The sequence below is a fragment of the Tachypleus tridentatus genome, chromosome 13 (genome assembly GCF_004210375.1).
Source record: "Tachypleus tridentatus isolate NWPU-2018 chromosome 13, ASM421037v1, whole genome shotgun sequence".
Lineage (NCBI taxonomy): Eukaryota > Metazoa > Arthropoda > Merostomata > Xiphosura > Limulidae > Tachypleus > Tachypleus tridentatus.
Window position 1 is genome coordinate 97,518,968 of NC_134837.1, and position 26,698 is coordinate 97,545,665.

A 26,698-nucleotide genomic window follows, 5' to 3' on the forward strand; every position below is an offset into this window, starting at 1 on the left:
AACATTTATCGAATTTCAAGAATACTATTAAAATATCACCCTATATCAAACAGGTATAGGAAAACCCCATTCTGCATCACATGAATTTTTGAATTACCTACTCATGAGAAACGTGATGAGCAATTCTTTGATTTTCATCGTGAAGAAGTATTTCAGTATATTTTTATATAATTCAGAAACATATTTATAAGTGTTCATGTCGTTCTTAAATAAAATAACTTTTTTCATTCCTAAATGTGATAAAATAAAACAGTTTCCCTGACCAAAAACCTGCTGCTATACAAAAAGTTATCTTCCTATAATGTTTACATGAAACTAATAAAAGTATATATACATACATGTGAGTATGAGTGCATGCGCTTTGCTGGGTTTGTAATTTGACCACAAGGTATTTTCTACCACCTGCACAAAATAGTACAATAGCTTATAGGAATATTTATCGTTTGTTCTCGTTTATTTCCAGTTCATTTCCACTACAATTAAATACTTTAGTCTTACAGATAGTGCACATAAAGTATACCAAGTCCACAAAGTGAGAGGAAAAAATTATCAGATCAGTGAAATACGAGACAGGTCTTTATGCACTTAATGTTATTGTTTTTATGCATGGAGTAATTATTGAGTAAATAAACGAACAGTAACAGAAAAGGTATCGTATGAGTTGACAAACATGCTATTATTCTGGTCTGTCTATTATATTGTAGCATATAAACTAATGTAAAGTATGAGTAACTGGTTAGTTCTGTGATAGAATAAAATATTAACATATGTCTTTCGAACAGAAACCATAGGTTTTCAGTGTCACTTCTTTTCAAACATTCTTTTTTTTATTTCATTTTTATTTCATTAACTTAGAGTTTTAATTCTACGTTTTGCCGTTTCCTTTTAGTTTTTAACTTAAACACTGTTACAAGTAAGTTATTTTTAGTTATTTTTAATCGTTTTGTTATAGTACGTTCCGTTATTTCTTTCTATTTTTGGCACTCGAACACTGAATGACACAGAATAGTGACAGAAAAAAATCGAAGCCCAAATATGGCTAGACACAGATTTCTAATGTTAATACTAAACATGAAGAAGCATAAAATGATTTTTTGTTTATTAACTTTCATGTAAAGCTACACAAGATGAATCTGTGATACCGTCCATAACCTTAAATAAAGTGATGGATGGAATATGGCTGATCAACATCACCTTCCATCCCTTGTACTTTGAGAAATAAAAAAGTGGATCAAATTAGGACACTAAAACCATCCAGAAAGAGACCTGCAAAAAGTTATACTTTAGCTAAATGCAGCAATTTGTAACAGGCGAAAATCAACAAACACAAAGGTCAGTGGCAAAATTCGGTAAGTTTCTTAAGGAACAAATAGTACTACTATAATTGAAAAGGATCTCATGCTGAAAAAAAAAGACGAAAGTCACGTGCACAAAAACTGCCTATAAGACATACATATCATTCAGCTGTCACTTGCGTATCTCAGGCAGATACATGACGAAATGAGTATCATTCTATTCTATATGAAGACATTCCGGTCACTTTACTGAAAGAAGAGCCTATACATTTTTGTGCAGTAGAACTGTTAAAAAAGAGCGATGTAAAACCGACATATTTGTACACTTCATTGATTATGGACAACTGATGTGCTACGGTACATAACAACCTTATTCTGGCATTTCACAATGCAAACTATGATACAAGGTTATTTTCAGCTAGAACATGAATTTACATGGCGGAATAGGCTGAACGATGCTGTGAGGTTTCAAAACCGTTTTTTCATAACATAAGAAGTTATAGTTTGGTAGTAATGATATTCGATTCGTAATCCGCGTATCGCAAGTTTGATTCTCATTACCAAACTTGTTCGCCCTTTCAGCTTTGGAGGCGTTAAAATGTGCAATCAATCTCCTTTTAGTTGGTAAAGAGTAACCCAATAACTGATGTTGAATGGTGTTGATAACTGCTTTACCTTTTAGTCTATCACTTCAAACTTAGGGATGACTAGTGCAGATAGACCTCAGGTAACTTTGCGCTGAATTCAACAAAGAAAACAAAAATGTAATGTAATTCAACACCTGTATTATTAATGATAACCAAATGCTCCGGTTTTAATTTACGTTCGAAAACAAATTATCCTTATTTATAGTTGGATCGCGTGAGATGAAGTTTCCGGTAGATATTTAGGCTGTTTTAAAAGTTCATTCTAAAAGATGAAATCATCTCTAAACTCTTCTATAAACTACTTTAAAAATAAAGATAGGTTGATTTAACAAACTCAAAACAAAACAAATGACGATATAATGTTATTAATGTTTCACATATCGGGCGTATCCATGGTTAAGTATGTTTTTTATTGTGCATACGATGAGTTTCATTCATTTAGTTAATATTTAGTCTTGTTTTTCTGAACAAACGGTACGATAGGGAGGTTTCGACCGTACAGCAGCTCGTAATGGTGTATAAGGTCAACATATCACTAAAATGTTCTCATTATTCACTTCAGAAAAAGAGCAACTATACCAAAAGATAGTTTTCAAAATATTATACCTTGAGAAAGTAATGCTCATACTGTGCATATATAGATTTAGTTTTTTGGATATCTATTCTTATATAGTTTTAGAACTAAATGCTCTTAGACATTTGGGTTTCTCGTTTATTTTTTCTTTTCAGTGTGGTGTTTTTTATATTTTTAATGTTTAACTTTTGTGATAACGAAGCTTTTTAGGTATCTTAATTGTTCATCAATATTCTTTTAAGTGTTCTTTTGTTAACGAGCATCCTTATTAAGAAAAAGTCTTAACTAAATATTCAGCCATGTTCTTTGATACATCTAACTGCCAATCAAGGCAGTATAAATAGTTCATCTCAAGTTAAACTGTTCCTCTGTAATTATAGTAGTCAAAAGAAGCTATATAAGGACTTTAATAACTTTTTAAAACTTGGCTTGAAGATAAAATCATCTAGATTTGCATCAGTCGAGCTACCTCACTGATCAAGCAAGACGAAAAGGAGACAAAACTAGGCTTTCTTAGATGAATAGAAATCCCATTTTCTCGCTAAGTCTTCTAGTTTATTTTATCCCTCACTTGGCTTTCCAAATGGTTGGAGATCAAATTATTTCATTACCGAGTATTGATGCTTCTCAACATAAAGTACTGTTTAAACATACAAAAGACAAAACTAGTCGACGCTTACTCAATTATCTCATAATGCATTTATACCTTTCAATCCAGTCGTCTATTCATAATTTGAAGTTGATTAGTTTCATCGAGCAATAAATATTAATTATCATATTTTATCTGCTTATAATATCACATGAATCATGCTGTTAAAGAAATTTATATGAAATATTAACCTCACTATTTCGATTTAATCAGAAAGAGAAACAATCGAATTACATCGTTAAGGCTATGAGTCACTTAGAATTATATATATTTTTCTCCCATGTTTCAAAGTCCAGTTCGTAACAACTAAACTAAGCTACATTCAAAATGTATGTAAACTTCAGATTTTCATAAGAGAAAATCACCAAATCTGAGATTACGTAATAATTATCTTTTTATCCATTATCGTTGATTTGCTTGACGACAGCATCATGCGTTCTTTAATAAAGTGTACCAACTTACATTAATGTTAGGCCAAATACCATAAAAATTAATATAAAGAATTTAAAAGAAGGGTAGGATTGCTTTGGAATTATTTTCAATAGTTTTATGTTAGTCAGTTTATTTCTTTTATAAATTTCACGCAAAGCTACACGAGAGCTATCTGCGCTAGCTGTCCGTAATATAGCTGGGTAAGACTACAGAGAAGGCAGCTAGTCATCACCAACAAGTCTTGGAATACTCTTTTATCAACAAATAGTGTGATTCACCATACATTATAACGGGCCCACGACTGAAAGGGCGTGTTTGTTGTGGTCGTGATTTGAACCCGCGACCCTTAGATTATGAATCGAGCACCCTAATCACCCAGCGATGTCAGACATAATAGTTCTAATACAAAATCTTCAGTTTGGTAAAACTTCACTTGAACGAGAAACGAATGTGATCAGATTTGTATCACGTAAACACCTGAGCGTTTTTTTTTTAGCAAGGTTTACAACAAAACCCTCTGAATTCTGAAACAAATAATTGAGTGAGCTCGGTAACACTGTCAGCATAAGTGTAAAGTAAGAAAACTGTATATTTCTTATTCTTTATCTTCAACCCCAAAAATGATGCTATTTTTAGAAAAACACCATTCTTCAGTTTACCCAAAAAACTGTGATATTTATTCACAATAATATATTAAGTTGCAATGAAACTCACATTAAATAGTAGGTAACTTTATAAATAAGTTCATACGATTTACTTCGATATTGGAATCATTAGAGTGAGAATACAGAACTTGAAAAATTCGTTAAAAGAGTGGATTCAACTCCGACTGTACACCTTATCAACAATAATATTAACTTGTCGTAATCAAACATGTGGACGATAGTAGTTTCAATAAAAGTATTATAGACTGTGTTTGTTATAATATTTTTGTCTAAATTTTCAGTCTATTCTCTTTATCCAGATTACCAATGAACTATGGTTATAGATACATAATTAATGAATACATAAAAATGCTTTTTTCTTTGCTTCATTAATTGCTTTGTATATTAGCACTCTCATGAAGCCTTCCAACTATGGTGTGTTTGTAATGATCATTTATGCAATATTATTTTGTTTACCTATTACTGTTTCATGTTAATTTGTTTTTGAGGTTTTGTAATGATTTTAATGGAACACAAAAATCGAATAGATAAAAAAGTGTTTTATTAATGACGGTGGACAATTTGTTTGTTTCTAATTAAGCACAAATTTATATAATAGGTTACCTGTGTTGTGCCCACCACTGGTTCGAAACCTACTTTTTAGCGTTATAAATCTTCAGACTCAGATTTATTTCTGTACCATTAGGGGCGAATAGGGAATAAAAATTAAACTGTTCTAAGTCCCAAGGAAAGAAATACAAAAGTTTTTGGTTTATGATATTCTAAATAGATATGAAATCTAACCCGTGATCCGATTCATCACTTGTCATCGAGTTCTACCGTTTCGGAAAATTCTTTTCTTCATCTGTAATCAGGAACAAGAGAAAATCGAGGAGAACAAGACTATTTCACTCAGTTTCTGTTAAATATTCAGCTATTGTATCTAAGATAGTTTTAATTGGTTCTATTGTGTGTAAAAATAACTGCTGAATTTCAATAATCGATCAAACAGGAATAGCTCAGGAGTTGAGAGTGATGCTGTTTACCGTTTACAGGTCTTATTTTTTTTTTATCTAATTCTGTTATTTAAGAACAGTTTCTTAATTTGTCGATATCATTTAGAATAACAGAACTGACCAACAGACACTTTATAATTAGAAATTCGTGTGTAATATTTAAATTTTTATAATGATTTAAAACATGTGATTTATTAACTCTTACAGTATTTATTGAACATTGTTTCAACGTTTCTCAATTGTGATGACATTGAATAATTATATCGATGGGTCACAATGATATTTTTGGAAATATAATGACAATAACGAATTTTGTGAAAAGGAAAATTATATACCACATTATGTTGTATATTAAATATCAGTATTTAAACATTTTAAAATCACAAAGCAAAACTTATATTTAAAACATCACCATTTTTACATAGTTACAATTTAGATATTCAAGTCTGAGCAGGAATTAGAATCGTTATATGATAAATTTCCAAATAGAGGTAATCGAATTACAAATAAATCAAAAAACAAATGTTATCCAAGATGGATTCCTTTACAAAAGTTAAAAGACATTGTATGCCTTCCTAATCAGATACTACTCAATATAACATACCATGATAAACTCAAATATAAAATAAATTTGAAATATTAAAGAATAAATAGCTACACCATAAAGAAATTAAACCTCATAAACGATTAATGTATTAAAATTTATTCTATTAATTAATGCACTGAGACAGTTTTTCGCTTTACATTATGTTACTTATTATAATTTATCCAAGATGAGTCTCCGATTTATTATGTTGTGTATTTTACGCATTACAATTTCAAATAGCCGGAAATTTTAATTTTAATTTAGAAGTTAATTGAAAGTCAATATGTACCAATATTGTATTTGCTAACAAGACTGATACATACAATTTTCTTTTTTAACGGAAATATATTTTAATACACAAATATAAAATTAATACAATTTATAATAAGGGTTATTACTAATAGTTATTACAAATGATGGTTTATATACAACAGTATTACAAGCTTACAAATACTGAGTTTTATATCTGGTCTAGAACTAAATCTTTTATGGACACTCACAGAGAGCGAATTAAATCTTCGATGATACACTTGTTCACTTTTCTTCACCTAGCTTCTTCACCGGCGACAATATCTAAAGTTGTCGTACAAATGCTAACGCCGGAAATTAATTCAATAAAATTGAATGGTCGTAATGTTCGAAATCTACAAATATTCCTGGTCAGATATCTGTAGTTTTCCGATTAATCAGCATTAATCACAATTATAGCTTTCGAGGTTTATAGTATACTGACTGTAATGACTAAACAATATTCTGCTCTTTGTCTTTTGGTACGCCAATTTATAACTTTTAGGCGAGATTCTAAAATGTTCATTTGGCAACAATAGTGGCAACAACTAGTTTATACATATCGTACATTGTGATTATTACGCTTCAGAATCTTTTACAAATTTAGAGAACAGGAAGGACTTACGCTTTATACATTTACCAATATACGTTGCATGCATTAAACTAAAACAAACATAGATATTAAAATAAATGTGTATAGGTATATCCATTATAAATGCCATTATATATGATTGTAAAATGATTTTATTTCTTAGTTTTTATGGCATTAACAGCTTAGTTTATGTTAAACAATAAGAAAATAATCGTATTATATGAAATAAAACTCAATTAATATTTTGTTTGCTTTTCGTACAAAGCTACTCGCGGGTTATCTGTGCTAGCCGTCCCTAATTTAGCAGTGTAAGACTAGAGGGAAGGCAGCTAGTCATCACCACCCACCGCCAACTCTTAGACTACTCTTTAACAACGAATGGTGGGACTGACCGTTACATTATAACGCTCCCACGCTTGACCATGCCAGGCCTCTCCATTAATATAATGAACGAAATAACAGTGATGTTTATGAATTTGAAGACCAAGACGTCAAGGCTGCAAAGTCTAAACACAGAATGCCACTGCTTTATAATGGAGTGTCTCGTAGCTATATTGTCTTCAGAGTTATGGATCTATTGCTGACTATAATAGCGATTCATTTCATTACTGTTTCAACGTGAAAGAAACAAAATATATCAACGTGCATTTACGTTAATATGTATCACTGATGAGATTCATCTTTAATATCTTGACTTAAACAAAATATGGCCAGGTGGGTTAAGGCGTTCGACTCGTAATCTGAGGGTCGCAGATTTCAATCCCCGTCGCACCAAACATGCTCGCCATTTCAGCTGTAGGGGCGTTATTATGTGACGGTCAATCCTACTATTCGTTGGTAAAAGAGTAATGCCCACCCTTTCGGTGGGCATGTTTGGCGCGACGGGGATGCGAATCCGCGACCCTCGGATTACGAGTCGCACGCCTTAACGCGCTTGGCCATGCCGGGCCGTTTGTTTTTGAATTTCACGGAAAGCTACATGAGGGCTTTTGTGCTAGTCGTCCTTATTTAGCAATATAAGACTAGAGGAAAAGCAGCTAGTTATCACCAACTCTTGAGCTAATCTTTTACCAACGAATAGTGGGAGTGACCGTCACAATATAACGCCCCTATAGCTAAAATGACAAGCATGTTTGGTGTGATGGGGATTCGAACCGTGTCCTTCCGAATACGAGTCGCACGCCTTAACCCACCTCGCCATGCCAGGCATCAGTTTTTGATACAAACACTCAATAAAAATATATTATTTTCATTTCTGCTTTGTCTGTTCACTATACGTGTGGTGTGGGACAGAAATTGGTTATTTTAATTACAACGTGGCAAACTTTATTATAGCTGATAAACTGAAACTTTAAACTAAAACCAGGACAGAATTATACATTAACTTTTTCTTCACATGAACTCGTTTTGAAATAATAATTTAAAAGTTTTTTCGTGTAAAATGTCATTAAAGTAATTAATATAATTTAAAAAAGACATGGTTTGCACCATCTAATTGAAAATAATCTTGGTTTTATGTGTTTTAATTTTTTGGTATGAAATGTTAGCCTAAAAATTAGGGTTAGCGATTATTTTGCGTATTTTTTCCATTAAATGTGCCCTGAAAAGCTAAATAAGACATACTTAGTATTCTATGCAAATTACACATTAAGTGTAAGACAAACAGAAATAATACCAACATGAATTGAAAGCCACAGTGTTCAATAACTAAAAAAGAAAAACACAATAGTTAGAGTGCCAAAGAAGGAATAAACTTTTAGTGTCATAAAATAACTATGAAAAACTGTTTCCTATTAATTGCCCTTTAGTTGGAAATAAATTAAAAGTTTTCCTAGTGTGGGGTACAAATATAGTGCTGGATAAAACTGTTTTTTTACAAAAGTGTCTCAGGTTAGTTATGTCGAAAATATATAAAAATAAATGAAAAATACTTAAAATATAGTTAAATCAGTAAGAAAATAAATCGTAACCCCTAAAAGCGTCAAAATACTTTAAACTGAAACTCGTATTTCGGTTACATTTATTTTGGAAAATTAACCCACGAATAACGATTTATTAGTGAACACAATATAAAATTATTTTTATTATGTTAGTTTAATCATACAAAACAATGTAAACTTACTTTCTGTTTTTACTTTTAGAGAAAAGTCTCGGATGGGTAAGCGGTAAGTTTACAAGTTAAGACTGGTGCACGATTCTTTGCAATGAATGCAGGACAAACACCCCATTATGTAGCTTTGTACTAAGAAAATGACAATGACTTATAGAAAAGTCATTGAATTACGCTATCTTTCTGTTTGTTTTCCTGAGCAATAAGTTGTGACCTGAAATATATAAAAAATGCACTGCTAGCATCACGCCAAAAACAAAAAGAAAGTTAATTCCTATCACCTTAACATTTTGATGAGTGACAGTAAATAAACAATACATTTTTCTTTACCTTAAAAACAAAGTAAAATTAAGTTAAAAAGTTAGAGCTATCTTTAGTAAGATACGTGGTTCTTAAATTATTCTAATGAGAATTGTTCTTTAGACCAATAAAGAGAGTAATAATAAATAAACATTACGTTATCAATTTACAGTTTCTACTAGGTTTGATTCATTAACGTAAAATATTTGAAAACATATTTAATAGTTCTAAAAATAGCATTTTTACCTTACTCACTGTTGTTGCCAAGAGAACGCTAACATTTGAAACTAATAAAAATCATATTTTCAAATCAGTAAGGATCAAACACCACAGATGTAGTATTTGTTCTAGATTCCCTCAGTTTCGTATTTTATATCTCTTACTTTTTCATTGTTGTAGTGAACTGGTGAAGCTGCAGTCCTAAAAATGACTTCAAAAATATAACTCAGTGAGAATCAATACTAGCAAATAGTATTTATTCATCTTATGTTTACTTGTAACACAATGTTATTACACGCTTTTCTCATGTGAATAATGTTAAAACAAAGTAAAAGAATTACTGCTGGCCAAAATCTTAAGGCCAATGAACATAAAGAAAAAATATGCATTTTGCATTGTTAGACTCAACCACTTATTTGAGTAGAGCTTTGAAAGATGAATATAAGAAAAGGGAAAATAAAAGTAAATAAAAATTTTAGCATTTCATAGGTAAAATGTGAACACTACGAAATTAGCCTAAATACTAGCTGGTCAAAAGTTTAAGACCATACTGAAACGAAGCGTTAATCGGTAAACACGTAACAAAATCTAGTCATTTGTGTTCAAGCATTAGCGTTGTCAACATCTCCCACTGACATCTTCTGTGTTACACTGGGTAAAAACATGGCAAAGGCTAAAAAGTTCACAGAGTTTGAACGTGGCAGAATTGTCGAGCTGCAAAAGCAAGGTCTCTCAACGTGCCATCACTGGTGAGATTGGGCATAGTAAAACTGCTGTTGATAATGTAGCCAACTGGCTAAATTGGCATGTTGGAGAGAGTATTCTTATTGACTGAAGGCCCTGGCTTGTGTGGAAATGATTGGATCCTTCAGCAGGACAACGCTTCAATCAACAATGCCCGCAGGACAAAGAACTGTTTCATGGCGAATAACGTGATTCTTTTGGACTATCCAGCGTGTTCGCCCGAACTGAACCCCATTGAAAATGTTTTGGGATGGATGGCAAGGGAAGTCTATAGAAATGAACGTCAATTCCAAACAGTGCATGATCTTCGTGAAGCCATCTTCACGACTTGGAATAAAATTCCAACCAGCCTTCTGCAAACGCTTATATCGATCATGCCAAAGCGAATGTTTGCAGTTATTCGCAATGACGGCCGTGCAACTCACTACTGAGACCTCTTTTTGGGCATTTTCTACCCTATTTAGGACTTCTTTGTGGTATGGTTTTAAACTTTTGACTAGCTAGTATTTAAGCTAATTTTATAGTGCTCACATTTTCCCTATTAAGTGCTAAAAGTGTTTTTATTTTTATTTTTCCTTTCTCTTATTTTCATCTTTAGAAGCTTTACTCAAACAAGTGGTGTAAGTCTAACAACGCAAAATGCATATTTTTTCTTTATGTTCATTGACCTTAAGAATTTGGCTAGCAGTGTACATGTACGTGTGCTTTCCATGCAAAATCTAAGATTACATGTTTTAAAACGATTAATCTATGCGATTATTAGTTTCAGCACCAATATATTTATCATTACATAAAAATTATGTTGTTCAAAATATCATAAAACAAATTGAATATGCCTTTGTATAGAAATTAATCATCATTTTAAAGCAAGGAATTGACCTCAAGTTGTTTTGTCTAGAAACACTTAGTACTGTTACGAACTGTTGATGTCCTTCAACAGAAGCTCTAAAGAAGAACAGAAAAATAGAAATCCTGTAACATTTTTCAATATAATAATGTTACTTCATAGAAAGTGCGCAGCGGAAAGTGAAACGTTAAAAATTAAACTAAATAATAGAACCAGTATAAAGCGTTGAAAATTATAAAACCAAGAGGAAAAATTATTCTGCTTGTCTTGTCAATTCTCTTGGAAAACATGCTGGCGGGCAAAAACGTCACTGACGAAATTTCCCTGACGTTCGCCGAAGTGGGTAGAGTTATAATTTCTTTCATGCTTGAAACCTGTAGTTGTAAACAAGCCAAATATAGACGTAAAAGAAACAAGGTAACAACAGTCTTTAACAAATGAAAAAAACAAATAGTTAAGTACTTGTACTTAGTAAGTTGAGTTATCGATAATATAGGTGGTTAAAGCATTAAAACATCATACGTGTTATGAAATATATTATGTTTGGGAGATCAACCTAGTTTGTTTAAATCATCGTAAAAAATATATCAAATTGCGTTTGTGCTACTACAACACATATTATAGTACAATATCGTATAGACAATGCTCCTATAGCTGTGAAATGTGCATTAAAAATATCACCTATTTCTACATTACGTCTTTTAGTATCTGATAAGCAATGTATTATTATAAATAAGCTAACTAGAAATGTTAATTTAAAAAGGGGAATAGAAATCGTCAAAGACAACAGGGTGTATGTTTCTTTATAGCAAAGCCACATTGAGCTATCTAAAGTAACAGCAAGGAGAATCAAACCTTTAATTTTATCGTTCTAAATTCTTAAACTTGCCGCTGTTTTACCAGGGGGAAGAGGCAAAAGACCCAAAACCAAGTTGAATCAAAATTCAACGATTATATTTCCAAGCCTACAACTAGAAAATCTAAAAGAGTAAACAAATTAGGCTAGAAATAGCGTCAATTTTAGTGTAGTCAATCTTCTTATAAATTTGTTTAATAGCTGTGCATAGATATTGGCGCAGTATACCTAACAGTTTTCGCTGTAGGCTTCGAATATTTGAACGGCGGTGCAATGAAACTTGTTCAGTGGCGATGAAAACTTACAGAAATACTTTCTGTCTTTTAAGAATTTACATAAAAAATAGTCCTATGATCAGCGCATGAGTTTTTAGTAGGTTTGCTCATGTTTGAATAAATATTCGTAGCCGATTTTTCTGTAGGTTTGTGAAACAATAATAATATGAAGAATAAATGACTGAATTTTTAATTTTCCCTAACAATCGGAAAAAAATCTCGTTCTTATAAATATTTTATATTGAAAAAGAGGAAATAAAGAACTGCTCACCTCTTGGACGGGAAGGGAAAGGTGTCACAAATAACAAGAAAGTGACAAACAAAGAAATTATGGAGAAGTTAAGAATGATTGTTTCTGTGAAAGAGCCCAGTTAAAATGTAATAAATGTAAACCAAGTCAAACAACAAAAAGTGACAAACAAGGAAATTATGACAATGTTAAGAAGTACAGTTTCTGAGAGAGATCCCAATAAGAAATATACAAAGATAAAACAAATTGGCCAAGGTAAGTTTAAAGTATTATGTGCCTTAACAGCTTTTTTTTGTATTTAAACTTAAAGGAAAATATGGTAACTTGAATATTATAAGTTTTTAGTTTGAGGTTTTGTATATGAGTTAGTCAGAAGTCTGAGCCCAGAGTAGAAAAGCTTAAGATTTTGTGAAAGTTTGCAAAGGAACGGCATAGTGATTTAAAGGTAAATTTGTACAGGGATAAAACACCTTGACAGTTATTTAAAAACAGGTCTGCTTTTAAAGATGGTTTTACCTATGTTCTATTAGACCTTTTGTGACATTTCTGGAAGATCCATATTATGAACCACTATTATGATTCATGATAGTCCTCGAAAAATATGTAATATATTCCAGTGACAAGACTGCTCTAAATTTCCTTCTATGATCACTTAAATCCTACGTTTAAATCTGAGTAAACGTGATGAAAGACCATTTAAATTCAATCTCGAATTACATATTTACTATGTTTGTCAGTTAACTATCGTTACTCGGTGGTCTATTGAGCTCTAATATTGAACGAAAAGGGTTGGAATCCTCGTCCCACCAAACATGTTCGCCCTTTCGGCCATGGGTAGTTATAAAGTGACGCTAAATCCCACTATTCGTTGGTAAAAGAGTAGCCCAAAAGTTGGTAACGGGTATTGATGACTAGCTTCTTTCCTTCTAACCATACACTACTAAATTAGAGAAATCTAGCGCAAACAACCCTCGTGTGGCTTTGCCCGAAATGCAAAAAACAAACAAAACATTTGAACGAAAGATCTCGTCGACAAAGACACATAACCAACAAAGTTGTGATTGAACTAGTACTATTACGGGGTTGATAACGTATTAACACAATTTAGAATATTCCAATCAGTAAAACACTTTACAATAACGGTGGAATAGGAAGTTCCTGAAGTGCATTTTGATATTGTTTCGCATCTCGTCGATAATGTGATTCTACAGAAAACTAATTGCTTTTGGAAAGGTATTCAACGTCCCTATTTAACGTAAAATATTCATAGAATCCGATAATAAATATGTTTAGACCGGGAATTTAGAATTTGCAAGAGGGATTTATTCCTTGTACTTAATTGCACTGAAAAAGAAAGGAACAACCAGAAAGGCATTTGCAGCAAACTGTAACAAAGACATAATAAGCAAATTCCAGTGTCTTGTAATAGGTACGAAGCCATGAATGGCAAAAGTCGTTCAAGGTAAGAGTACATGAGGCAATAAAGAAATATTTCCGTTTTATAACAAGATCAACAGATTAGGAGTTCATCTAAATATAGCTTTTAGTAATACCCCTCATTCAACCGTCTCTTATTTCAAAAAGCTAGAGATTATAACGTGTGTTTCTGTTATTTCGTACACGTACATTCAAGCGTGAATTGACTATTGAAAATGCCATTGGAAAAATATTCTAATTGTACACGAGATGGATTATAGAAACCTTTAGAGAGTAGTGACTTGCTTTGTACACGGCAGCCTTATTATGAAATGTGTTGTAAAAGAAGCTATCTAAGACTAATGTTAAGATGCACGGTTGTCACAGACAGCATGACCGAACATAGCGAAATAAACCATCACGACGCGATGACTTCATGGCCGGACATGGCAAATGAACCGTCACTACGTGATGACTTCCAAATTAGTTTTAATACATTGTACTCACACCTCTGTTTTTCCATAATTGACTGTACTCAGAACCAATAAACGTTTGAAATATAGTTAGTGCTATGCCTAATCTTGCATAAAATTGTAATAAATATTAAGGAAAGGCAATTCATACATATTTAATTTCAATATGTTTTATAAATAGCGCAATGATTGTGTTTTATTTAAAAGAAGTTCCCCTCCAGGCGACTTAGTGGTTGGTATGAACACTTATAACACAAGCACTTTGGTCTTAATATCCTTTATAGGCACGGCACAAATGCTCATTATGTATTTGTGTTGCTTAATAACAAATAAAAGCAAGAAGTTAAAAGAAAGCATGATACAAAATCATCATCACACATTTTATGTCAACTTAATAATAAAACAAAAACCACGATAATAATTCACATAACAAAAACACATGTAACAGTGCGATTAGTAAAATGTGCCTTTGCAGGAGTGACATTTGTGTAATAAATCTCAAAAACAGTTGTATGGATATATGTCTTTCAGCTTTAAGTACTATTTTCGAATATCATATATGTTTCCACAATAGACCAGATTAGATTATTGATTTAAAAATTGCCCTCCCAATGGCACAGCGGTATGTTTGCGGCCTCACATCGCTAAAAACCGAGTTTCGATACTCGTGATGAACAGAGCACAAACGGCCCATTCTGCAGTTTTCTGCTTAATCCTGAACAAACAAACAAACAAAAATTGGAGAAAGATAGAATCTATATGAAACTAACTTAAAACATAACCAAAAATCCAAACGTTCCGAAAGCAGCTGTCGTCTTCTTTCATGGTATTAAACACTACAAACAAGAATATAGCGATGTTATGTTAAAACTAGTTTTAGATATAAACTTTGTGTTTTACATTTTTATAAATTTTATTTATAAAATCACTTACCGGTACAATCAAAGTGGCTTTGACTTCATCACTTTCTAACTTGAATTCTTGAATGTTTCCCCGTTTCCTTGCCAAATAGCTAACAAACGTAAACTCTATCAGAGCTGCGAAGACGAAGAAAGTGCAAGTGCCCATCCAGACGTCTAAAGCTTTGACATATGACACTGGTGCCAAATTAGATTGATGGTCACTACTCTCAGATGAAATGGTTAGTAAAGTGGTGACACCTAATGTTATACGGGCAGGAATAGCATCGACATCGAGCCAAAAGGATACCCAGGAGATGAAGACAATAAGGGTTGAAGGAAGATAATACTGGACGAGATAATGGCCAATGGATCGCTTAAGATCAAATCTAGCTCGTAGGCAGCTGTATTCACCTGTAACAAAACTTGAGAGTGTAACACTAGAAACTTATTCTGTAGAAAGGCCAAACAATCATTTTATACAAAGGAGTTTGATGTTACTGCAACATTTCTGTTTTTAAATTTAATAGTTGCATGTTTCAGGGTTAAAAAAACTCTTTGTTTTGCAAACGTTATGCTCGAATATTTAACACTTCGTGTAGATTTGTAAAAGTTTGAGGCTACTATTATTATTTCCGTGTTTAATAGGTTGAAACAAGTTAAATTCCGTGATGTTTTTAAAAGCGAAGGAAAGGCCAAATAGGCAAGTAAAGTACCTACCAATTTGGAAAGACTCTTTACACACCGTCAGTCTTACTTGTTCTAGCTCGAACTGTGCAAGTTTCATGCCAGAGTGCATCGTTACTGACTTTCCGTTTAGCCACTTCAGTTCTACTTCTTGGACTGTCTTAGAAACTTTAAAATAAAAGTTTAGTTCTACTTTACAACTTACCATTTAGGTAATATGTTTTACTTTGTGCAGGAGAAACATTATATAAATACATTACATACAGACACACAAATCTAGTTACAATTGCAGAGAAATCCATAATAATCATTTATAGATTACGGAGACATATTTAACATCCGTAATTACGTCCTTTAAATACATTGTAAAGTATTATTTTAAGCAAACAGGTATATACATAATAATCTAAAATTTTAAGTGTAAACGACCTTAAAATCATCCCCCCAGTTTTTAAACTAGTCCTTTTCTTGAAAGATATGTTGTTTTTTCTTCACTTTGAAAACTGGTTCTTTTACGAACATTTAGTCTGTCCTTTTCTTCAGCTATTTTCTAATAAATGTTTAGAAACTGTTTTCACATTCCAAGTGAAAGCTACGTGTGAATATCTCAAATACAGATACACATTTTCAACCGAAAGCTATGTGTAAATACATCAAATACAGATACACAGTTTAAGTTGACAAAACCTACAAGAAGCCAGTTCAATATCGCAGACTTGAGTATCCAACGGGTATCTTTCCATCTCCATCATGCAGGAAAATATCAGCTTCAGCCTGAAAAACACAATAACAACTTAAAACACACAAAACCTATATACACGTGAGTTTTTAGAAAGCTAAAATGAAAATAATATCACGAACATAACAGTTCAGTGAATATACGCGAGAGTGGATTACTGATACTGCTGACGAATAGAAATACACCTTGTCCTGAAACTAACTGACATCAAGCTAAACGTAAACCGATTTTAAAAATCCTAAATAACTGCGATATATGTAAACATATGTGTGTGAGTGTAGTGAAAGAAATATTTATTATTGGTAACATAAGTTTCTCTGATGATTACATATTAAATAGATAGAAGTAATTGACAGAATTGTATACCTTATTCACAATCGTCCTTTTTTATATATGTGTAATTTATGTGTAATATTGGTATGCAGGTAATTGTTTTAGTTAACAGAGTCAACAACAAAAACAAAACATACGTTTAAGCATTATTGTTATAAATAATTATTAATAAAATAATACTGTCATTATCTGAACATTACAAAATACGTTTTATAAATCACGATAAATTCACAATAGCTTGTCTCTCACTGATTTATAAACGACACGTGATATATTACGTGTTAAAGGATACTTGGGCAGAATAAATATCCAGATAATATTTTGTCAAGATAATTTCTTTTTTCATCAGTGTAACTTTTAAAACACTTTCTTAATTATTATATGATGTTTGGATGGCGCTGCAATCACCTTTGTCATTTTTTTATGAATTACTTATGACATATAGACATTAATTAATAAATTACTCAAACACAAATTAAATAAAAACACTTTTCTAAGTAATTAATAATTTATTTATACATTTGACTTAAAATTTATGAAAATTATTCACTAAAGCTTTCAAGCTAAAACCTCAAGAAAACAAATATTAGCCCTATTAGCTCTAACAGTTAAAGATACATAAATTATTTTAGTTTTAAAAATAAATAGTTTGTTTAAAGTAAAGCACAAAGCAACATACCACGTAATCTGTGCTCTACTCGCCACGGGTATCGAAACCTAGATTCTAGGGGTTTTACGCCCGCAGACATTCCGCTGTGCCATCGGGTGGCAACAAATAATAAATATTAAAATATATAAATGTGTAAATTAGATATATGTGTAACAGTTATATTACATTAATTAATTAACTGGGACAACTGAGGGAATAAATGCTCCTGTTCAAGTACGTTGTTTCTAAAACTTGCACACTCTCTCTGTATTTTGGATAAAACATTTAATCACTCAAATTACAAGTTACTCTAAGACTGAATATTGCTGAAATGTAGAGTTTCAATCAATATTGACATCAATAAATAATCAATAAACATTTAATACTGAAATATCTAAAGACAAAAGGACAGTTACTTCTTTTTCAAAACGACAAGTAACTCACAACTGGAAATATATGCCAAATATCGTTTGTTTATCATGGTTAAAAGTTGTATTATACGTAATATAATTGTTTCACAGAAACCTGTAAATACAGAATGTTAATCGCACCTTACAGGAAATATTTGCATATCTTAATAGAGAGGCGTATTATAAAGATATATGGGAGGTGATGCAGAATAGTTACAAGGTTAAAAAACGTACTAGATGAAAATACAAAACATAATAACCTGGCAACTCGCGGTAATCAGTGGTGTTAAGCCACAATTAATTCTATTACATTAACAGCCTTACATTGTTGAAACTTCAGTAATGCAGCTAGATTAATTATAATAGTAGAATCTAACTAAGAGAATCATAACCAGAAGAAAGTCGTACGATCTGTAATATTCTAATTAACTTTGTTCCATTAAGATCACTTAGGAGTTAATTTGTATATTCACGTATGAGCGACTCATGATTCTTTTCTTTTGTAAACTCGAGTAAACAATGAAAAATACTGTTTGTATATTTTGTTACAGGTTTATTTTCTTTCTCAGCAAAGGCAAACATTTAAATGAGGATCTGTAACGTGGGGGCCAATTGTTTCTTTTTAATTGGATGTATCCTCTTTTGTGGACTATAGTTTCGCATATTCAAGATTCATCAGAAGAGCTTGTGTTAATTAGTAAACGAAGAAAATACAGTTAGGCCTCATATAACGGTAATGTGTATAAAATATTTATAGGGTATTATGTTCTTTTCAATCACAAATAAAGTTATATAAACATATGTGTATATATAATCATTAAATTGTTGGTCCAGCTTATCATACTAATACAAAAGTCAGTTAAAAATAACAGGAAGCCACTGGAAAGCAAAACTATTCTGTACAAAACAGGCAATACACAAAAGAAATATAACGTTTCGTTTCTCATGAACATGTTGCCCAGTGTTCTTGAATCAACTATATATAACTAAGGAAACATGCCACCTATTGGTGTCTATGGATAAAGGTTTAAGCCATATGATGAGCATGTGATTGTATACACGCCTGTTATTCTTCTTTTGGGGAAAAGTTATCCTCTTCCCTACAAATAATTGATATCTTCAGTCCATACATTACAAAATTATTTCGTAATAATACCCAAGAATACATTTGCTCTAATTTTTGACTTATTTTTCACATGAATCTTCACAGTTTCTTTGTTCGGATCATACCTAGCTTGACGCCATAATGATATGAATGATGTAGTGTCACATATATAATGCCATGTCTGATCTGGTCCTTGGAACTTCTTACCTGACAGACTTTCACATATCAGAAAAAATGCCGAAATTTAGGAGCTATTTACGCTTGTATTAGTGAGTAAATTCAGTTACGATGGAAACGGTCAATCAAAAGAGGAAGCTTTATAGAAGAAAAAGTGGAATTGAACTTGTGACCGATTGACACTTGGTTTATATACATATATAATACATATTAATGGAATAACGATTTAGGAGCAAGTCACATTGTTCATACACTTAAATCATTCTTGATCTCTTTCTTGGTGATATAAAAGTTCTTACGAATCTATAAACATAATAAAATATCGTTTTTTCTCAGTTTTTAGGCAGCAATAATATCAAGTTACAGTTTCTTATAAAGCAGTTTAATGTGAATTCCATAAAACAATTATTAGTGTTTAATGACGCTAACATACAACATTAAAAACTAAAATTGCAAGTATTTCATTTCTTTAATGCAATTTAAAAGTGTTATTATATACATGTTTCACGTCTCGTGTTAATATATAAAACGACGGTTATTTTAGCACAATTCCTACTCGCTACCCTTCCTGAAATTTCAACACCCTCTTTCAGTTCTTGATTCTATATAACTGTAACTTATTCCGACTTTGTTGTTAGATAGTTAATAAATACATGACAATTTCAGTTTAGCTGTGTATATGTTTTAATAAAATATTCCCCTTTTATTCTCTTTGGACTTGTTTATAGGAAGAATAATCTAATAGCAGAATTATCATGAAGTTGTAGCTTTCTTTTACCAACCTGAGCATATATAGAATATCGCCGTTAGGACTTATTCTCAATAATACATTGGGTACTGTTACATATTGGAATTCTCCGTGTTTAGCATTTGGAAAATAAACATCCGGTCTCCACAACCTCTTCACAAAAATCGGATCGTTCAGATCGAGATGACGGGTCAAGTTGTTACTGCGCAGGCGTTCATCATGCCAAGACTGACGAAGATACAGGTCTACTTCGTAATCCTGGTCCAAAATATGCAATAAGAAGGTTCTAAGTAACCTGTATATCATATATTTAATATAACTATACATTTACTTCATAAATACTCAATACATAATTATACATTTACTCCTAAATGATTATATATTAACCGAGAAATGCAAATTTTAGAATGTTTTTATTGGGCCATGTTTTGATTTAAAACAATAACTTTTAATTGTTATTCGTTTCAAACAAAACATAATTTAGTTTTTTTAGACAGTGGGATATGGAATAGCTTATTTTACTTTATTGAATTATAAATAATGCTTAACTTCAACAAATGAAAAAAGTACTACTATACCTATTGATTTAAAAAAAAGGAAGAAACTAAATTAAAGTTATTAACAGTGATAAGATTATAAGATAAATATTTTACCGTTGGTTGATAAGACTATAAATATAATATAATATAATATAATATAATATAATATAATATAATATAATATAATATAATATAATATAATATAATATAATATAATATAATATAATATAATATAATATAATATAATATAATATAACATAATATAATATAATATAAATATTCATTGTTATTTCATGATTTAATAAAACAATCAGCTAAAAAGTTGTATGGCTATTGCTGTGTCACTGATGTATTTTGCTTTGGTGCTAAAGTCGATTTTTTTCTTATGAACTAGTCAAAACGCTGAAAATAACTGATTATGTTTTAATGACCTTTTGACAGAAAATTGAATATAACTTTTAATTTCACTAATAATCTCAAAGTATTTTACAAAATGTAAAACATTTAACTTTCCAGAGAGGTATATATTCCGTGTTCATTTTCTGTAAAGGAAAAAATGTTTTGAGACTTATTCCGCAGCTCTACGATGTATGTTTTACATTAAACACAATGTTCTACCATAGACTATCTGTTTTCTGCCCATCACGGGTATTACAAACCTGTTTCCAGTGTTATAAGTCCGTAGACATACCGCTGTGCCACTGGTACGATGAAATGGCGTATATTAACTTTTAATGCAATTACAGAAAATATCAACATTGTATACTTTAAAGTGATCAAAAATTAATATTCTTAGTTTGTACACTGAACAAATATTAATATTCGAATTGTAGTGGCTCAGCTATGATTTAAATAAATACCACAAAATAATGTCATTGTTTTAATGTGTCTCCTTTGGTAATTCAGTTTAGTACCTGCATGTTTACATTATTAAGTGAATACAATAAAAGTTTGTTTAGGATCTTTAGTGTCTGCAATTATTATTAACTTTACTCCAGTACTTTTACACGCAAGATGGTGTAGTTAACAAAATTAATTATGCAAATATAGTTGTTATTTAATTACGTTGCATTTGAAAGTAAGATTTATTGTAACATACTTCTGGAAACCGTGAAAAGCAACTGAGTAAATCCAGTTAATAAGAACATAAATAAAGTGAGAGCTGTGCTGTAGCCGAAATGTAAATAAAGATAAATTGCTTTATTCTAAATGAAACTACACTGTTTATACTCGCAATTTTTATTTCAGCAAGTTTGATATCACATAATTTAAATGATATTGTAAAGGTTTACTCTGTTATACCAGACTATAACTTATCTGTAAGCTTGAGAACGTTAAACGATAAAATTTGGCCACAACTTTTGATGTAGGTACAGAGCAGATGATCCATTGTGCCACTTTGTACTTTAAAATGTTATTTTTTTTCCAGAGTTGCGCCTGGATATTGCATATTCATAATAAAAACCATTTACTTTGTTTTGGAAAAAGAATAAAAAGCAATACTTATGCTTACTGGATGTATTAATCATTTCATTCATTCGACAAAATGAGTTTCACACTTAAGCATGGCAGTCGAGAAAGGTTGAATTTGAGTATATAAAGGTCGATTACGTTGTGTTTAAACGATTTAAAAGCTTCATCTTGTTGTTACGGCCCATGTTGTCCTCCTCGTCTACTGATGTTCTTCTATGTTTTATATTGCAAAAGTTCCCATCGCAAGGCTTCACTTCGAAAGCACATACCTTCTCCCTGCAACTATTCATAATACAATTAGTTTAGGAGAACTACGGTTTCTCATCGTCATTTTCAACATAGAAATCGTAGTCGCTGATCCATCAGGCGACTTCGTCTGTATACAATCGTACAAACGAGTATGAATGTTTGTTACCCTATCTAGCTGCTTTGAGGTATACGACAGTCGAATTAATATGTCGAGAAAGCAACTTCTGAACATATGATTTGTGTCACCTTTCTAGATAAAGAATCCTCGTTGTTGCCTGGGTCTTGTAGAAGGCATTTAACACTGATCCTTGTGTTCCTAGATTCTCACATTTCGCAATACAAGCACTTTGCTTACCACGGTTGAAGTTTGACTTGCTACAGATCTCTTTATGATTCTTCAAGTTGATCTGTATAGTTCTTTGCTTTTCTATGCCATTAATTACAAAGATATCATCGTCTCGGAACCTTTTAATCTCCAGAGTAAACAAATCTTCATGATTGTAGTACATGGATATTTTTCGACTGAAAGGGTAGTTACATATCATTCTCATACAATGTTAATTTCTAAATTAAAGTTAATATTTCAGGCTATTTAAAATCGTAATACGTAACATAATAAAACGGAGAGTTGTCCGAGATAAATTATTATACGAAACAGTTTTTATTATACAGAAGCACTCTGACATACATTTAACAAGCTTTTTATTATGATTTGGTATTGAACGCATTCGCTGTCACATTTACAGGTAATAAATCCTTTGGAATGCGTGTTTGTTTTTCTTATAACAAAGCCATATCGTGATATGTTCTGTGTCTACTGAGAGGAGTCGAACCCTTAATTTTAGGATTGTAAATCCGAAGACTTACCACTGTCCCAGTGAGGGACAAATATTTTTCCCTGCCAGGGTCACTTTCAGATACATATATATAAATAAAACAAACACACTTGTTTTAATATTTCATAATTTATCTGAAACTTGAAAACAGTAAACTTTGAATGTTTGAAATAATACATCATTTATTCCTAGTGGTACAAAAATTTCAGACTCACTCGACACTGCTGTTATCACAACAATGAAAGAATTAACTGTTCTTAAAAATCCTCTTTCACAAATATTTTTCAGTTACTCGTTGATTTTAAAGTAAGTGCCAAGCCTTGTTTTAAAAAAAAATGGCTTTAATTACTTTTCATATCATTTGTACTTTAAGAAGAAAAAGATATTGTTCGAAATTGATGTATATCATTTGAGTATGTGTAATAGATATTATTATCCACGTTACGTGATCTGGAGCCAAATATACTTTAAAATTTACTTGAAGCAAGTTATAATAAAGAAAGTAATACAGTGCCAATGACATGAGAGTTCTTTTTCTTTCTTTTTTTTGAATTAAGCAGAAAGCAACACAATGGGTTATCTGTGCTCTGCTCACGAGTGTTGGAAGTCCGCAGACGTACCGCTGAGCCACCGGGGTACAAAAGATAAGAGATGAGAGAGAGTGCTTACTTTTCTTATAAGATACAGAGTGCAATTATTATAAACATTCATCAAGAAATATCTAAGCAATTCAGTTTTAAGTATTAACACTAAATATTCGGGATGGAACTGAAACTTTGTTAAAGTTTTTGAGAACATTTGAACTTACCATAGTATCAGGATTGATAGCTCCTATACTTCTTAAGTAGAGTTCACATTTAACAGTAGTGGGTAAACCTAAGATTGCCAATAAAATAACATATTGTAATGTTAGTAATTAAGCAAAATACACTATGCAAAAATACTAAATCAAACAAGAATACAATAAATATCCATGCAAGTTACTGCTCGATTGACGTGTCCACCACATATATTTAAATACAATGTTTTGTTCAGAAGAAAACTCAAAACACCAATCTTTTTAATAATAGTATTAGAACCTAATATTATGTTTAGATTATAGTATTAAAACCTAATAATTTTTAGATGATAATATTAGAACCTAATAAAATTTTTAGATTATAGTATTAAAATCCAGTAATAATTTAGATGATAGTATTAGAACATAATAATATGTTTAGGTAATGGTATTAGAACCTAATAATATTTTTATGAACTAGTATTAGAAAGTGAAACCACTTAGCATTTTCAACTAATAAAAATACTCTCAAATCTGATCTTTAACAGTCTTTTAGTTTATCGTATCAACAAACGTAAGAAACCATAGTTAATTGTCATGGTAATAGTCTTTCTTTAAGAAATACTTAAATCTTGAATAAATATCATTTTCTATATTAGCTCTATAAGAGTTTAGCTCAACTCCCAGTATATGCGTGTTTGTGTCTGTCAACAAAACAACTATGATATCCTCTTAATGCGTAATTCTGTATAGAATCTTCAGTCTTATAATTAAATTTATTTGTTTACTTCTGAGGCTCACTTCTCTGTTGTAATGTTGCAGTGAAATATATATATATCTTATTTGTCGTTGGTGATTTATGTAGAAAGTTGGCTAAAACTTGTGACATAAATAAATTCTCTCCCTCACGATTTAACACAACTATTGGATATCAGCATGATAGAGTTAAATCTTTAAAATAAAGCTACATTATTTAAAAAGGCAGAAACAGAATGTAAATTTCGCTCGATTTAATAAAACATAAATGGTGTTTTTCTTATGAATACAGTAACTTTGCTACAGGTTGTCGGGTTCAAAGGCAAATCCAAAATATAATTAAAACTAGTTTTCAATTGTAAAGAATCGCTTCAGAATCAGATGCCTTTTTCTCATCCCCATGTCTTCATGAGTTGAACATAAATACACTTGTTTTATTTGTATACCTATATTATCAAAACAATACGCCAGTTTAATATACAATACTAAGAGTGCGTAGGTGTCATCCATCTGAACTGGTAAAAACCTCTCGAACCCTCCAAACTTTCCATTGTATGCGCACAGCGAAAATAATAACTGACTTATATCTGTAGAAATGTTCGTAATCTTTATCTTATGTTCGATTCATAATCCGAGGGCCGCGAGTTCAAATCCCGGTCGCACCAAACATGCTCGCCCTTTCAGCCGTGGGGGCGTTATAATGTGACGGTCAATCCCACTATTCGTTGGTAAAAGAGTAGCCCAAGAGTTGGCGGTGGGTGGTTATGACTAGATGCCTTCCCTCTAGTCTTACACTGCTAAATTAGGAACGGCTAGCGCAGATAAACCTTGAATAGCTTTACGCGAAATTCAAAACAAACAAACAAACTTTATCTTATGTTGATTTAAAATGAAATTTTAACGAAAACAAATTATCAGTTACCAGTCGATACCCATTTACAAATAGTAATCTAGGCTCTTTCGCATTGTCTTTATTTTGATTAAATTTGTTCGTAAGTTACAGATTGTAACATGTTTTTACGTCATGCAAATTTCTATTTACCTTCTTCTAGTCATTCCTAGTATACCTTTGTGCTTAACAATAAAAAACACTATTTCGCTATTTTATACAAGTAACCCTCTATTTTGTATTTAGTCTTTAATTGCAAGAAAACACACAATAAAATCATATCCATTAATTCATTCTCGTGAGGAACATCTCTTGTCAACTGTTACTTGCCCACTGAAAAAGAATATTTTAATTAAATTGAACTGAACTGTACCTTGCTGTATTTCAAACTTTCTGTAACAATTTGTTTTACTCACCTTGGGACTTTGCCAATGATTTTGATAAAGTTTTTTTTTTTAAATTTAAATAAGAGTAGTTCGAGTGTGGTTAGACATCAACCAGGTTGTGTTATGTTGTTTTTTAAATGTTTCTTCCTGATTACCTATACATCGACCCTTGGCAAGTAAGAAACAAATCTGTGCTTACAGTTGGTCAAATGTGGTATCTACACGGACACAAGTGAGTTACATGACATAGACTATAGAGCAGCCTTGGTGTAACCACTGCAGAAAATCCGAAGATAGCGGTCATATTCCTAATTAAGTGTATTTCCCCCACCATCTTCACGTATAATTATTAAACACTCATTAAAGTCAGACAGTAAAATTACGTCGTTACGTCATTATATTTCTAACCACTTTATTTCTGATTTCTCCACTCAAGTATACCGAAATCCCAATAAATATACCTTATATATATATCTTATGAATCTTAGTTTACTGTTTATATGGGATCTTGGATCGTTGCAACACCTTCAGTTGTCTATTGTCTTATTATGTTGTTATTTCAAGACTAGTTAGATAATCACGAGAAAACATGTCCTCCAGTGGCACAGAGGTAAGTCTGCTGACTTATAACGCAAGAAACCGGATTTCGATATTCGTGTTAAGTACAGCACGGCTAATTCACTATCTAGATTTGAACTTAACTATAAATAAGAAAACAACATAACTTACAGTAAAATTACACTTTAACATTCGAAATGTTATTGTCACAATGTAAACTACTCTTCCCTTATAGACACTTTTAAGTTATTCATATTGACACAACAATAAACAA

The 26,698-nt window shown here is 31.5% G+C and overlaps 1 protein-coding gene across 1 annotated transcript in view; it reads right to left on the reverse strand.

Annotated features, from left to right (window-relative positions):
- Positions 1-10,772: 10,772 nt before the first annotated feature.
- Positions 10,773-26,698, reverse strand: part of LOC143238341 (glycine receptor subunit alphaZ1-like) — a 52,748-nt gene continuing 36,822 nt past the window's right edge. The window contains exons 3-8 of the mRNA XM_076478488.1: positions 23,866-23,933; positions 19,995-20,218; positions 16,491-16,573; positions 15,833-15,967; positions 15,147-15,526; positions 10,773-11,317 (exon numbers count right to left, since the gene is read on the reverse strand). Coding sequence (XP_076334603.1) covers positions 11,138-11,317; positions 15,147-15,526; positions 15,833-15,967; positions 16,491-16,573; positions 19,995-20,218; positions 23,866-23,933 — 1,070 coding nt within the window. The 3' untranslated portion in view covers positions 10,773-11,137. The remainder of the gene's footprint in view (positions 11,318-15,146; positions 15,527-15,832; positions 15,968-16,490; positions 16,574-19,994; positions 20,219-23,865; positions 23,934-26,698) is intronic.